Raw genomic sequence first — 15498 nt, forward strand, 5'->3', positions numbered from 1 at the left:
TATGTGTCTAGCCTCATAAAACCTTCTTAGTTCCACAACATTACAGTCCTAGAATTAACATCATTTGACTGAACATAAATTTCATAGTATGCTCCAAGTATTTGAAAATGAGGCATTTAAAGTTAATGGCAGCCATTTTCAGACAATCAAGATAAGGCAATTTATGTGAAGATTATTTGCTAATGTTTGTTAAATATTTGCTCTGATATTTATATAGACTTGTTTATTGCTTCATGCCTGTTGACATTTTACATTTTATTACCTATTTTATGTCCTATTTTGACTGGTTCCATATTATTATCTTGAATTCCTGAAATTGAAGCCCTTTACTTAGATTTGAAAGATTTCAATTCCACATATTGGATACATGTATATTAGAGAAAATTCTCTTGCCCTCTTCTACCAAAAACACAAAAAGAGAGATATCAAATCAAGTGTTTTTATACGCCTACATCTCTCTATGTGGATGTATATTGTCGGCACCCCTGTCCATCCATCCGTCCGTCCCTCTGTCCGTCAACATTTGCTTGTAAACGCTCTAAGAACTAGATTTTTTGATGGAATCAAATGAAATTCGGTATGTGTATACATATTCATAAAACGAAGATCAAGTTTGAATTTGAGCTATTTTTCGACCGTTAGAAGCAGAGTTATTGCCCTTGCCCCAAAATCTTGAATATTTACCATCCGCATGCCGTGGTGGCGTATATGGCTGTGGTCCACTATCTTTATTAGTGGGTCCTCATTTAAGAAAATAGTTTGCCAAGCAAGGTAACGTAAACCCCTTTTACATTACAAAGTTATCCATTCTCAGAACAGAACAGATGAATTTTGTGTAATGTAAATGATTGAGCGTTCTGAGAACCGTTCCAATTCTGGCCCATCTCGGGGAAGTGGTCTCTGAACAGTTCTCAGAACGGACTTGAAACGTTGTAATGTTATCGATAACCATTCCTAGAATGCTTTACTGTGCATGCCCTACAAAGCAACCTTCACCTTTTCCCGCAGAGTTTCGTCACTATTTAGTACAATCATTGATTACATCCAGATGTCTTTGATTACATCAAGGATTAATTTTAACTTCTTCAAGAAGAGTTCCACAGATAACCGTGCCGATAACGTTTTTCATTTATACTACAACCGAAGAACCGTTTTCAGACCACTTGAGTTTTCTGAAATGTAAATGGGAACATTTTATCGGTCCGGACCGAGAACGGAACGCTTTTTAGCGGCCTGGTGTAAAAAGGACTATTATGCACAATGGCAGAACAAAAACCATCACTAGATCTTTATAGGGCCCTGACACATGGGTGACGGCAATATACGCTCCACATTTCATGCTAGTGACATCTTCCCTAACGAAATAGTAACTCAAGAAATGGACACTTTTGTAACAGGAAATCAAAATGAATGAAGTCTGAAGGCCACTGATGCCATAATGTGTCGTCATTTGCAGTGTTAGAAATGCGTTTCCATGCTGTAACTTGTGGTCCTGGGGATGATGTGTGTTATTTTGGTAGTCTGGTACCATTGCCAGAGCAAAAATGCAGAAATTTCAGAGTGTCTGTATTAGAAATTGCATTTCATTCATGTAATATATTAAATTTTTCTTATTGCCATCATGTATTCATTCATTCCTTCTTTCATTTCAGATTAAATCTATTACTGGTAGGAACTGATAATGATCAGCTATATCTGTTTGCTTATGGTGTCTTTCCTTGTGGTGTGGTTACATTCTCAATATTAGATGGTTCAAAGGTTAGCTCTTACTGTTTCTTACCAAATTTCATTACCCATTTGATAATAGGATTGGAGTTTAAATCCCTTTCAAATCAGGATTGATATTTCAAACTTAATTTTGAGGTGCAAATTTTAGACATACTGTTTGTTCTGGAATTACATTACATGGGTCTTGAATGTGCTTTAATAGTCTTAAGAAGTATTAAAACGCACGAAAATCGCATAATCCCTTCAAATATACCTCAAACTAAAAATTTCACTGTCTATTTCTATATATATGTTTATTATATATGGCATAGTCTCACTAAAATTCAAGTCGAATTTTTAACTTTAAAGCATGAATAATTATGGATACCCATGGATTTGAAGACTTACATTAAAATGCTTGAAATTGACAAGCATCACTTCTATTATGTCAATCTACAAGAGCTGTTCTGGTCTTAATTATTTTGAGCCATGTTTGTCTGAAAGAAGATTGTTTGTATGGGTGCCTGACATTTCGTAAATAAGTCAGCCACTCTCGCTACGCTTTACAATAACCTCGTATGCATCTGGCGGATAAATCCTACTTTCAAATATTAGGTCATGTGACAATAGCTTAATTTTTCGTCTCCATTCTTGACATCTGACTAGTCTCTGACACCCAGACTTCTGTCTACAAAGGATAGAGTCTTTATGGGAGATAACTAACAGCTGACGAACAATATTTTTTGTGGAGATAACTTCCTCCTAATAACTAAAGAAGAATTTCTTCCATTTGCATACAAGGTTTTTGTAATACAATGGCCGCCTTAGATACGAATGTGACATTTCAAGGCAATGATAAGAGTTATAAACAATAGAGTGGGGTCTTGATGGTAACAGCAAGATTTGACTTCATTCCAAATATTTTTAGAAAATCAGAGATCTTCATTTTAAATGATACTACGTCTTAGAATGAACATCAAATTTAGGTTCTCAAGAATGGTCAATATGAGTATATATTCATCAGTGAACTTACCTGGTGTCATAAAGTTACAACAGAATCCCTGTAAAATCTGAAAAATTGGAAAATTCATAAAACTAAGTAATTATTGAAAAATGCTTAATCTGGATATTTTCAATAGTTAATTGCATTTTTATGGGTAATAACTATTTTTTTTTGATTATATGACACCAGGCATTAATGATGAATATATGCTCTTATTGGCCAAGTTTAAAATTCTTAAAGGTTATGTTCATTCTAAGACGTAGTACGTATCAATTTAAGTATGCAGAAAGGGTATTTGACAGTAACATAGCTGTTTATAGGTTGTTGGAATATAATATTCATTAGATTTCCACTAATTGTACATATGCTCAGTTCAGTGCTGTATATTTACTTAGTTTTCACAGTACATTCACTAACAACTGCTACATCTATCATTGTTGTCAAAATTCAGAAATCTTTTTTTTTCTCCTGTCAATGGAAGTCACTGTTTTTACAATGTTTTTTTTTCTATTTTCAGTCTCGTCATATACATACAGCATCAATATCTCAAGATTTAAAATGTTTATCATTAATAATAGAATCTACTGTTGATCAGTCTGATGATATAGATTATTACATGTTATCAGTAAGTTTCACCTTATATCACTCTACACTTGTTGTTTCATCTATAGTATGGCATTAGTACAATATGATTCAAATGCAGTTAATTATTTCTTCTGCTGGTTACTATTCAAGCCATCCATGATCTGAAGAAATATTTCTTCAACTCATGTTCAGTTGAATGTTGACCACTTGATTGCACTTATATATATATATAAAATTACACTACCATCCATGCTCTGAGGTAGTAGTACAGGTCAGGCATCAAAATACCTTGACCTAATCATTTAGGAATTTATCTTTGAATTTGATGTATTTGTAAATTATTGACTTTTTTCAGTACGACACCACATTATTAGCATCTAGACATAAAGAAATTAGATTAATGGCATTGAAATATGGTCAAATAGCTACATTATTAGAGGTACAGATTTATATTTCAAATTTTAAAGAAACAGTATTCATATAGATTCACATGTCGGCCATATTGAATTACGAACGAGGATCATATCATAGTTGAACAAGCTATTTAATGATGCTTTCAGATGAAGTTTATGTTGACACATGTCTGAGAAAAAGGCAGTTTTAAGCCAATTTTCTTGCTGTTGATCAGGTGTTCACATAGACTATTCATTCATATGACATCACCATCTTATCAATTGATGACATAATTTGCTTTATAAACCTTGCTTTCAGTGTCTCAAAAACGAGGCATGACTAAGGTCTATAGGCTACTGTGAAATTATTTTTTGTGTGGGATCAGATTTAGTGGACTTTTTTGTCTGCAAGTCCACCATATTAATTCCCTGTCAATAATGCAAAATATTATTGTATTCTAACAAGATAGAAACAGAATTTCATAAGGTATTGGAGAGTACTAACCTTGTTAAATCAAGCTGGATGCGGAGGGACAAAGAAGATTGGAGAGAGCTTACTCTCAAGACCATGGTCTGATGCTAGAAGGATGCAAAAGCGACTTTGATTGTTGCCTGCTTATTGATTAAAAAATACTAAAAGGCCATGATCTCCTGAATACAAATAAAAATTGTGATGCCTGCCTTGGCTAGTGTTCTTGAGAGTCTAGATGGTGGCTTAGTTTCATCCACTTGATTAAAAATGTTGATATTTTCAGTACTTACAAACAACAATACAACAAATGTCTGAAGCCTGGGAAGATATATTAATGGAGATGGATTCTAAATTACTCAAATTTGCTGCAGAAAAAGAGGTAAAATAATTTTTCTACAGATGATATGCTCTGTTCTTAAATTTACATACTTTTCTTCATTAAGGCTTTAATCAGCTCAACAAACATAATTTGAGATCAATGTTATAAATTACATTGCATCCAATTGGCCAAATCTGTGAACAATATTCAACTTAACATGATTTCAGCTTTCTTAGAGCTTATTTATTTTAATACATTACATTACAACCAATTGTCCAAATCTTTGAGCAATATTCAACTTAAACATGATTTCAGCTTTCTTAGAGCTTATTTATTTTAATACATTACATTACAACCAATTAGCTAAATCTTTGAGCAATATTCAACTTAAGCATGACTTCAGCTTTTTGGGAGCTTATTGCGTATAAGTAACATTGCAACCAATTGGCCAAATCTTTGAGCTTTATATGCTTCAACATAAACATGAATTCAGCTTTCTGAGAGCTTATTACATTTGATAAATTACTTTGCAAGCAATTGGCCAAATCTTTGAGCTCTATGCAACAAAAGCATGATTTCAGCTTTTTGAGAACATATTACATTTAAATAAATTACATCACACCCAATTGGTTCAATCTTTGAGATGGTAAACTAACAATCATATTGCCAACAGTATTAAGTTTAGCCTCAATTTAAGGTCCATTCATTCAACTAATGCAAATATTGTATTGTATAAAGCATTATAAGCCCTGTTTGAAAATCATACTGATCCTCATATTAAAATGACAATGCTTGGGCAAAGACCATTAGTATAGTAAACACCCTGTTATAGCTTTATTGATACTTGTCAGGATGTCTCCAGCAGATTATTGTACCACCATCTTGTTAGAATACATTCACAGATCAAATAGTCATTTGCATAATTTTATGATACTTTACACTTAAGTGTGATTTGAAGGATATTTATGCCTGGGCATATTTTGAATGCTATTCATGAAAAAAAAACTTAAGGAAAATGTATTGAAACAGTTTGTGACAATGAATTACTTTATTCTTAATCAAACCAAGTATGACCTTTATCTTTTTTATCTATAAAATGTGATGATTATTTTAGAAAGTCTGTAAAAAGATCTTCAGTGGATTTGAAGGATTTAAATTTACTGGAACAACATTTAAAAGGGAACAGTTTAAGTGCTCAAAAAACATAATTTAAGATCATTGTTATACATTAACTTGCATCCAATTGGCCAAATCTTTGAGCAATATTCAACTTAAACATGATTTCAGCTTTCTTAGAGCTTATTTATTTAAATACATTACATTACAACCAATTGGCTAAATCTTTGAGCAATATTCAACTTAAGCATGACTTCAGCTTTTTGAGAGCTTATCACGTATAAGTAACATTGCAACCAAATCTTTCAGCTTTATATACTTCAACATAAACATGATTTCAGCTTTCCGAGAGCTTATTACATTTGAATAAATAACATTGAAACCAATCTTTGAGCTCTATGCAGCATAAACATGATTATTGGAACAATATCTTATTGGAACAACATCTAAAGAGGAACAGTCGACATTTTCAGGGATTGATTTGGGTCTTGAATGTGCTTTAATAGTCTTAAAAAGGACTAAAATGCACGGAAATCACATAATCCCTTCAAATATACCTCAAACTGAAAATTTCACTGTCTATTTCTATATATATATATATATGTTTTCTATATATGGCATATTATCACTTAAATTTGAGTTGAATTTTTAACTTTCAAATGTGAATAATTATGGATACACATTGATTTGAAGGCTCAAATTTCGACGATGAGCTGTGAACACTATTACTGATTATGTAAGCTAAAAAAACTCCTAAGGTATGATTGGTCGAACGGATAATGAAGGTGCTCCTATAAACACCAAGGATTAATAGCTTTGTTTGAAATATTAATGCAGTTGCTTTTAATTTTAAGGGATAGTTTGGCATCCATTTGACTAAGAAATATATAGCTAAGCTAATCAGTAATACAGCCCACCATCGAAATCTGAGCCTTCAAATTCATGTGTGTTCAGTTAAAAGTTGAAAGTCAAAATGACGACTCGTCTGAGACTCTGTGATATATAGAAAAGACATATATAGAAATAGAAAGTAAAATTCCTAGTTTGTGGTATATTTGAAGGAATTATGCAACTTTTGTACATTTCGTGTATTTCTGAAGACTATTCAAGACCCTAATCAACCCCCCAAAATGGCAAATCTGTCTCTTTAAATATACTTTTTACAAATAAATATCAGATTAAACTAATAGTTAGTAAAATTTCTCCAACAATCATTTAGAAAATTAGTTCAGTAGAAACTTCCTGGAATTAAGTGCCATTATCAACATTTTCTCATGTCATAGGGGGGAAATAATGTCATAAACTTGTTTACTTATAACAATGTGCCTCTTCACAATCCCTGATAATTGAAAGAAAATTATTTTATGGCAGTCCTTTCTCATCTTTCCTTTGGACAATTCATCCTTAGTAGTTTTGGTGAAAATTGCTTTCCATATAGATGTCAGTTGTGAGAGTACAATAGACATGTCACTATTTTCAACTTCTTAAAGCTTTTAAACCAATAACACCCCATTTAATAGGATTTATACTAATTCAATTTCCTCCCATATTAAGTCATAAAGGTCATAGGTTATTAGTTCAAAGTTCATTATTCAAAATTTAAATTTATTTATTATTTCCAAGGATAGAAGAAGAAAGGGATCAAAATTCAGATTTTATTGATGATTTCAAATTAAAGATGGACCTTTCATGGCTTTTCATGTTTTTCCCACTGTACTATCTTATGAATTTTTATTTTCTCAAAGTTCTCAAAAGGATTATTTTTATAATCTAGTATGCACAATGTTGAAGAGTGATGAGTTGAACTTGTTTTGTTGTTTATTTGAGAAAAAGATTAACAATTTGATGGTAGCTTAATAATGTCAGAGTGCAATAAAGGTCTTTAAAGATGAATATCATATGCACTAAAGGATGATGTTTAAATCAAGTGTGCCAAATAATGAAGCATATAAGTTGAACTTGTTTTATTGTTTATTCAATAAAGAAATTATTAATTTGATTGCAGCTTAATAATGTCCAAGTGCAATAAAAATGTTTAAGATGAACATTATGTGCACTTGAAGTGGAATTCATTAAAATTGGATTTAAACTGTAGAAATCAATGAATGAAACAGATGGGTAGGAGAATGAACAGAAGGAGTGGAGGAGCAAATTAAGTAGTTTCGCGAGGCAGAAGTGTAATGGTATGATCATTAGACAGCTTTAGGCTCTTATTGTTTTGTTTGCTTTTGGGTACTCAACTTGAAAATGGAGTTTTTAGTTGGCCTAATGTTCTGATTTCAAGTTTGGGTAAAAATCTTTTTATGCTTTGGTGTTTGAAGCTCACACATAACACTCAAGACAAACTTGTGGACTGAATTTTTGTGTTAAGTATTTACTGTAAGTCATTGAAAAACTAGATCTTAAAAAAGTATGATTTTTAATTACTGCATTTCAATAGAAATTCCTGACTCTGCTTTGATCAATGAAAAAGTCATAACCTGGGGAACATGTTTAATATGTTTCAATACCAGAAATCAATTAACACTGATGCAAGTCATAAAAATGATGCTCTTTAAAGGAGAACAGTCAGCATTTTCGGGGATTGATTTGGGTCTTTATTGTGCTTTAATAGTCTTAAGAAGTACTAAAACGCAAGAAAATTGCAAAAATCCCTTCAAATATACCTCAAACTAGAAATTTCACTATCTATTCCTATATATGTGTTTTCTATATACAACATAGTCTCACTAACATTCAAGACGAATTTTTAACTTTGAAACATGAATAATTATGGATACACATGGATTTGAAGGCTCATATTTCGAAAATGAGCTCTGAACACTATTACTGATTATGTAAGCTCGAAAAAAATTCCTGTTTCTGAAACTAAGGTATGATTGGACTAAGGGATAGTGAAGGTGCTCCTTTAAGGTTTAAGATGTATTATGTCATTTAATTATGCTTCTAGTAGACCTGCCACTACATGACTAGTGGAGTATGGTTCAGGATCTGAATGAATCTTTTTATTTTCAATTTTTCCTTCTTTGCCCCTAATGTTCTTTAGAAAAAAAAAATGTGCTTCACTCAGATTTTAGAGTATTATGCTATGCATTTTAACATATCTAGCTCTATGCTGAGATGAGTCAAAATTATGTCATTTTAAATACTGAGTCTGTACCAACAAACTGGTATAAAAAGGAGTAGTTCAGAAACAGGATTATTTTTCCCAGTAAAAAGGTTCTGTCCACCAGAAAATAATGCTGGTATTGTCTTCTTTCCTCAGTTTTCTTGCTTGAAAAGGCTTAAAATTAAGTTGTGTCAATCATCAGATTATTCTTGAATTTTGACTGTAATGACACTTTAAAAAATGTCTAGATTTTGTACATTGTAACTGCTTTTAATACCTTCAATTTTAGAGAGCATCATCTACTTCTTCAACAGAAGTGTCAGAAATAAGATTCACTTAAAAAATGTCCAATTTGGTACATTGTTATGCTTATAATACCTTCAATTTTAGAGAGCATGACCTGAGATTAGTTTCTTAACAGATAATGCTTGCTTTATAATCTATCATGCCTGATCTTCTGCTGCAGAAAAAAGGATAGCCTACAAATTATAGATAATTATTTGTTATTCAGTAGCCTGTCTGTCTGAGTCTAGTTTCATTTCAATGACAACAGGATTTAAGAATGAATGGACAACCATCTTAACATCTCATTTTCTGCTGTTCACTCCCTGTTCAAATGTACAGACAGGTTATGTATGAACATGTAAGAGGTTAAATGCTATCAATCACAAGGACTATGAACTCCTTGATTTGATGATGGTGATTTGAAGACAACATGGAGCCTTAAATGTTGAAAAATATCTCATGTTGTTTATAACTTGCTATTGACTGTTGAATGACTTCCAGTATCATTTTGAACTCATGTTTAATCACTTAGAAACAATTAGAGATTAATGTTATGAGAAATGTAAGGTTTCAAATGAAATCCAAATTTGCCGGTAGAAAATCTTTTTTAAAAAAAACTGTGTATTCAAACAAAATGACTTTTGTCATAATTTTCAGCCAAAAAACACTTTAAATATCATCTATTAATGATATAACAGGATGTATACAATAAAAAAAAAATGACGATTTCCATGCATCAATATCAACTGATGTTCATTTTGTTTTTAAGATAAAGTATAAGAGATATAAAACAAGAAAAATCTATGTATTTTATGCATTTATTTAATAAACTGTGATCCTTTTAGCATCCTTTATTGCTAAAAGGAAACTGTCTGTATTTTATTTGAAACCTTTTGTGACTGTTTTGAAGGTATACTAAGGATGTTGCCATAGGATGACCAAAAAATTGAAATTTATTCAACTGTTGCATATTTTCACTAGTTGACCAAGTTAGAGACTTAAAATTTTATGTCCATTCTAAGAGGTAGTATTCCTTTAAGGTAAAAGATTTTTTCAATATAAAGAGTGAATTCACCAGCTTTCTTAACTTAACTCTCTAAAACTTCAACCAATAATACACAGCTTGATTTCATTAAAATTTCTATTTTTGTAAGACTCTTTCAAATTTCCATATTTTAAGATTTACATTATTGAAACTGGTATCTGGTCAGACAGCTTTTCTTAATTTCCATATTTGAAGATTTACATTAGGGATACCAGAATATACAAGATGAGGTCAACTATTTGACCTGTGTCATTAATACAGACCATTGTTTGAATATCTTGTTTGATTTGAGATTGGTTTAGATTGTACCCCAAGGGAACTTCCACATGTTTTCAATACAAATACATGTACATGAGTGTATTCTTTGCTACAGTATTTTTTTTGGAGCTATTGTCACCATAGTTACTGTAATTTTTACTGTTGTTGATAAATGACAACTGAGATCCTATTGCTTAATGCAAGTAAATTGTCTCTGACCTGGTAATTGCAGTTGAAACCGAAACTGAAACCATGTTGTCTATGATGGAATCACTGTCATGTACATAAGAATTTTTTTACTTAAAGGAGGATTCGAACCTTCAGAAACTAATTGTCCAGCAGACTTGTAAATGATTGAGCATTCCCAGACTCTCAGAATTGAAGTTTAACATAGTGGGATGTGTACATGAGCAGCATTTCAATGCATAAAAGTATAAAATCTAACTGAGTTTGCCTTGGCATATATATTGACCAGCATATTAGGGAAAGTGGATTGGCTTTTTATTAAATTCTCTTAATTTGCATGCTTAATTCAACATTTGTCAATGAAAATTGACTTATTAGAAAATAAAATTTGTACTTAAAAATGTACATTCTTCGATAAACGCTGGGTTTCCATCCATCAAATTATTGCCAAAAATATCTTCAAACACAAATCTACAAATACAAGTCAATAGAAGTCTGTTATGATGAATTTACTGCAAGCATACGAAAAATGAATCATATTTGAAAATTGTCTGAACAGCAGTATAATGTATCACTAACAGTTAATCTATAACTTATCAATTATTATCTGTAATAATTCCAATATTTTATCATTGTCAGATTGAATTCAATAACAATATTATTAGCAGAATAAAACAGATATTTAAATGTAATATAATAATGTTTATTATTTCAAGATCAGTTATATTTTAATTGACATATAAGGTTCTTTAAATTTCAATATCTGGTTTCTAGATAAGCCATTATCTGAATGGTGTGTGATAGAATGCATTTTAATGTCCATGTCATGTTGACAGTGGACAATGAGTGGACAGACAGTGGACACACTGACCTATAAGATTTAAAGGTCAGTAGGAGGGAGATCTAATTTGAAAATAAATAGATAGTGAAATATAATAGGTCTAATTAATATTCATTTTTAATATAGTATTTTATATCTTCCCAAACCATGGTATTTGACTCTCAATCTGAAATCAGATGATGTTTTAACCTGTGCCAAGAGGTCATGGAGAACACAATTTAGACAAAAATTGATTCAGATTCTTAAAGACTGCTGAACAATGATTTAAAAAGAAATATAGGATATGTATTATGGTTTGTTTTATAATTATAATAGTATGGATCTAAAGGTAATTTCACATGACAACAGCTCCAACGAGGGACTATTTTTAGCCTGAGGAATAGCTTTATAAAGTGAGGGATACTGCAGTATATTCTTGGTTCAGTTTACTGGGTAGGCATACCTAAGTTTAAACATTGTCTTAGGCACATCAGGTGAAGAAGCTGTGATCTTTGAGATTTTTTTTAAAAAAAATGCAAGAATATGAAGTATCAATACTTAAAGTTCTGATCTTGTATATTTCAGTATTACTACTTATCCTGGTTTGTGAAGATATCAAATTTTTTTTTTTTTTTACAAAATTAGAGATATTGAAACTGTCCTTTGTTAACCCTTTTGGTGAAGTAATTTCATGAAATCAGTTAAATGAACAGTGTCTGAGAATATATCTGATTATTTTGAAGAAATATTACTATCGCTAAAATTTGTCAGATATGCAATGCAGAACTTCTTACCGGCAATTAAAATACAAGTTATGATAGATATAGTATGGTAGGCCCCGTGAAAATTTGGTCAGGAAAAAACAGCAGTAGAAACCCAACAACATCAGTAGATTACACATGTATTACCAGAAGATGAAGCATCAAAACTATTTATTTGCAGATAAATAACAAATGAATTCTTAACTTACTTCAATGTCACTACCTGTCCTGAATGATCTTGATAGGTTTAGATGAATGTATGAATAGATGATGATTATGTTAAATCAATCATACCTACCATTATTAGACTGTTAATCATACAGTATCTAGATCATACTCATATCATCTTACAGTCTATATTTACACGATTTATACAAATATATACAGTAACTGGTACATCTATTTAGATTTTTCTCTTTTTTTTGGCTAATTGACTTGTGACAGAAGGGTTTTGGCTAGAGAATTATAATTTATATTTAATGGGAATTTTCTTTCTGGAACATTTTGTTTCCTTACCAAAACTTAGCACGATGAATTGATAGAGTGGATATAATTACCAGCTGACAGAAGGTTATGAGATTTTGAGAATTCATTATGGTCGTAGTGGTCATTACATAACTAGGAAATCAAAGAGATATCGTGCTTTTGTCTGAAGCGAACTGTTAAAAAATATCCATCATCTTGATAATATGGAGGATCTTGTAAAAACCTGGAAAGAGAGAATTTCATTGGAAGGCCAAAGCAAAAGAAATTGCTGGTTTTTTTCAGTTTCCACTGTGTAGCGCGCAAATAATTGCTAGTGTAGAGTGGTTTACCAAATATTTCATCACAATGATTGATAAAACATTGTTTTTGTTATTTTTAGTTGATTATGAAAAAAATATGTCAAAATATGATAAAAAACCTTCTACTGTGTCAGATACACTTGACAAAATTCAAAATGAATTTACGAATTATTTAGAAGGAAATAAGTGAATGATCCAGAATTAAAATCAGTTCACAAACATAAAACAAAAACACAAGACAATATTATGGAATATAACACACTTCTTAAATAAGGTTGGGTGTGTTAGAAGTGTGTTATATTCCATAATATTGTCTTGTGTCTTTGTTATATGTGCTCCTCGCTTCTATATGTCGTTCAAATCTTAGGTCACAAACATGATAAATATGATGAAATCAATTTACAATTCTGATTTGAATTGAAATCAATTAACAAATAAAGTTTAAATGAAATCAGTTCACCAATATGATTTAAAATGAGATCAAAGAAATGGATAAAGAATATAATGGCATAAATCACCAACACCTTATAGAAACAGTTGTTAGAAATATGAATAATTAACAGACAGATGGTTATGTTGCTTACAAACATCATATCTTATCATTGTCATCTTTTTCATATCAAAACTGTTCACAATAACTAAAAGGTTGTGAGTATTTAGATGTCTGTATAGATAATACAAATAACATTACTTTGTTCTCAAAATATAACATGTTTTAATAATACACAAAGAAAAACTGGAGTTTGTATATTTTCATTTCTGCTTCTGATTTGGCTAAAGACGACCATTTTCATGAAGATTAAAATTCTGTTAGGACAGCGGCATTGGCTCCCCCTTTTTCTTTTTTATTGATTTTAAACTATTGAGAGATTCTAATGTGCACCTTCTGTAGCAAATCAGGCCTTAGATGCTTTTTCAATGTTGTTTTCTTTCGGAAACCGAGTTGAAAAATTCCAAGACATCATCTCAACCCATGATAGAATCAAAACTCCATCCTTCTGGTTACCAAACTATTGTCATTTCCACTGTACCACAAAAGCTCACGGTTCCAAAACAAAGAAAAGGCGCTTCAGTCTCAGATTGGAAAACATGCTATAGTACACCGGTAATTGACCAGAGCTCATCTCATGCTACCTACTCTAAACATGCTTGGGATTCCTAACAAGACAGCCAGTATTTCAAAAAATGGAAGATAGCGTTCTAAAATTGGACTTAATGCATATGAGCTAAGCAAGAAAACTCACTGAATAAGTTAGAATGTTGACTGAAATAATATTATACAGTACATAGGACCTTAACTAAAGCTGTGTTTTGGATAAACAATTGTCACCAGGACAGCCAGTGTTTTTGGAAAATGTATTGCTTTTACAATGTCTGGGAAAAGGGAAAAGGCAAATTTCACACATTTTTTAGCAATAAGATCAGTTGGAAAATAATTTTCATTGATTAAGTTTTCAGGTAACTTTTTCAACCAAATAAAATGTTCATGAAATATTTTGACTGTCAATCTTCAAATCTTTAAAATATATATCAAATATTCAAATATCATGAAATCAGTGGCAGGGACAGTTGGCATTATTATCAGATTTTAATTCAGATTTTAACCCAGGATAAATTTAGAGCAGCTGATGTGGTTAAAATTCTTTATATACTAATGAGGCTTAGAACTCATCTTTAATTAACCACAATCTTTCTTCTTAAATCAAATTGTGGCTAAAATTGATATGAATGGTCTTTGTTTCTCTTAATCCAATAGGGAGAGGTGGAATCTTTTAATTCTCTGCTTAACCCTCAACTACAGCCTGTCACCACATTTTAAATGTTTGATTTGATTTGCTCAAGTACTTTATAAAACTTCAATCATATGGAAAATAATACATTGAATTGAAGGTTGTCTTGTGTTAAAGTTGAACTATGTTGAGGATGAGATCTCATTATTTCTAATTTTAGAATGTAATCCTTTAATAATACTATAAACCTACTAATTATCTTGATGAATAGTTGTAGTGACTGTCAATATCTGGGACTTGATTTCATCTTTATCAAATTCTGTCCTTTCAACCAGTTCAAATTTTGAATATATATCCTTCTTTTCTGCATCTGGTTTGACTGTGTGTCATTTTATTATTACAGAACGAATGAAAAAAAAAAAGATTTTTTTCTTAAAATTTGGTGTTTTATTTGCTTTAAGCTGTACAATAGTTTTCCACAAAAACATGGCTTCAGTAAAAGAATTTGACAGGACATTTTATCTAAAATTTTCAGTGAGGTTTAGGGACATATTTCTCCAGATTTTAGTCTATATTTTGTGTAATTTGAACACCTAAATTTTCTAACCTACAGACTACCCCTTTAACCGGTAACAATTAGCAAGTCCTTTAAAATATTTGCTTTACCACAACATCTGGTTTGTTAACAAATAAAGGCATGCTTTAATGTAAAAATATTAAGATTCAGTGGTATATCATGCAAGCCCTAGCCATAATTAATATTAATGCATCCACCAAAACTTATGACAATGTTCAGTTTATTTTCAAAAGAAAAGTCAATTAGAATATATGTCATAATTTAAATATTCTCACTGACCAATTAGAAAATATTTTTAGAATATTAAATTATGATTTAGGATTAAGATAAGAAACAGCTGCCTCTTGT

General features: G+C 31.1%; 1 protein-coding gene across 1 annotated transcript; it reads left to right on the top strand.

The window, feature by feature from the left end:
- Positions 1 to 691: 691 nt before the first annotated feature.
- Positions 692 to 5691, top strand: LOTGIDRAFT_162087 (hypothetical protein; the record flags this gene model as incomplete). Its single annotated transcript, XM_009058023.1, has 6 exons — positions 692 to 771; positions 1653 to 1758; positions 3228 to 3335; positions 3651 to 3734; positions 4443 to 4538; positions 5593 to 5691. The coding sequence occupies 6 exons, from the start codon at positions 692 to 694 to the stop codon at positions 5689 to 5691; spliced, it is 573 nt and encodes a 190-aa protein (XP_009056271.1).
- Positions 5692 to 15498: the final 9807 nt, after the last annotated feature.

This window comes from Lottia gigantea, assembly GCF_000327385.1.
Source record: "Lottia gigantea unplaced genomic scaffold LOTGIsca_32, whole genome shotgun sequence".
NCBI classification, from domain to species: domain Eukaryota; kingdom Metazoa; phylum Mollusca; class Gastropoda; family Lottiidae; genus Lottia; species Lottia gigantea.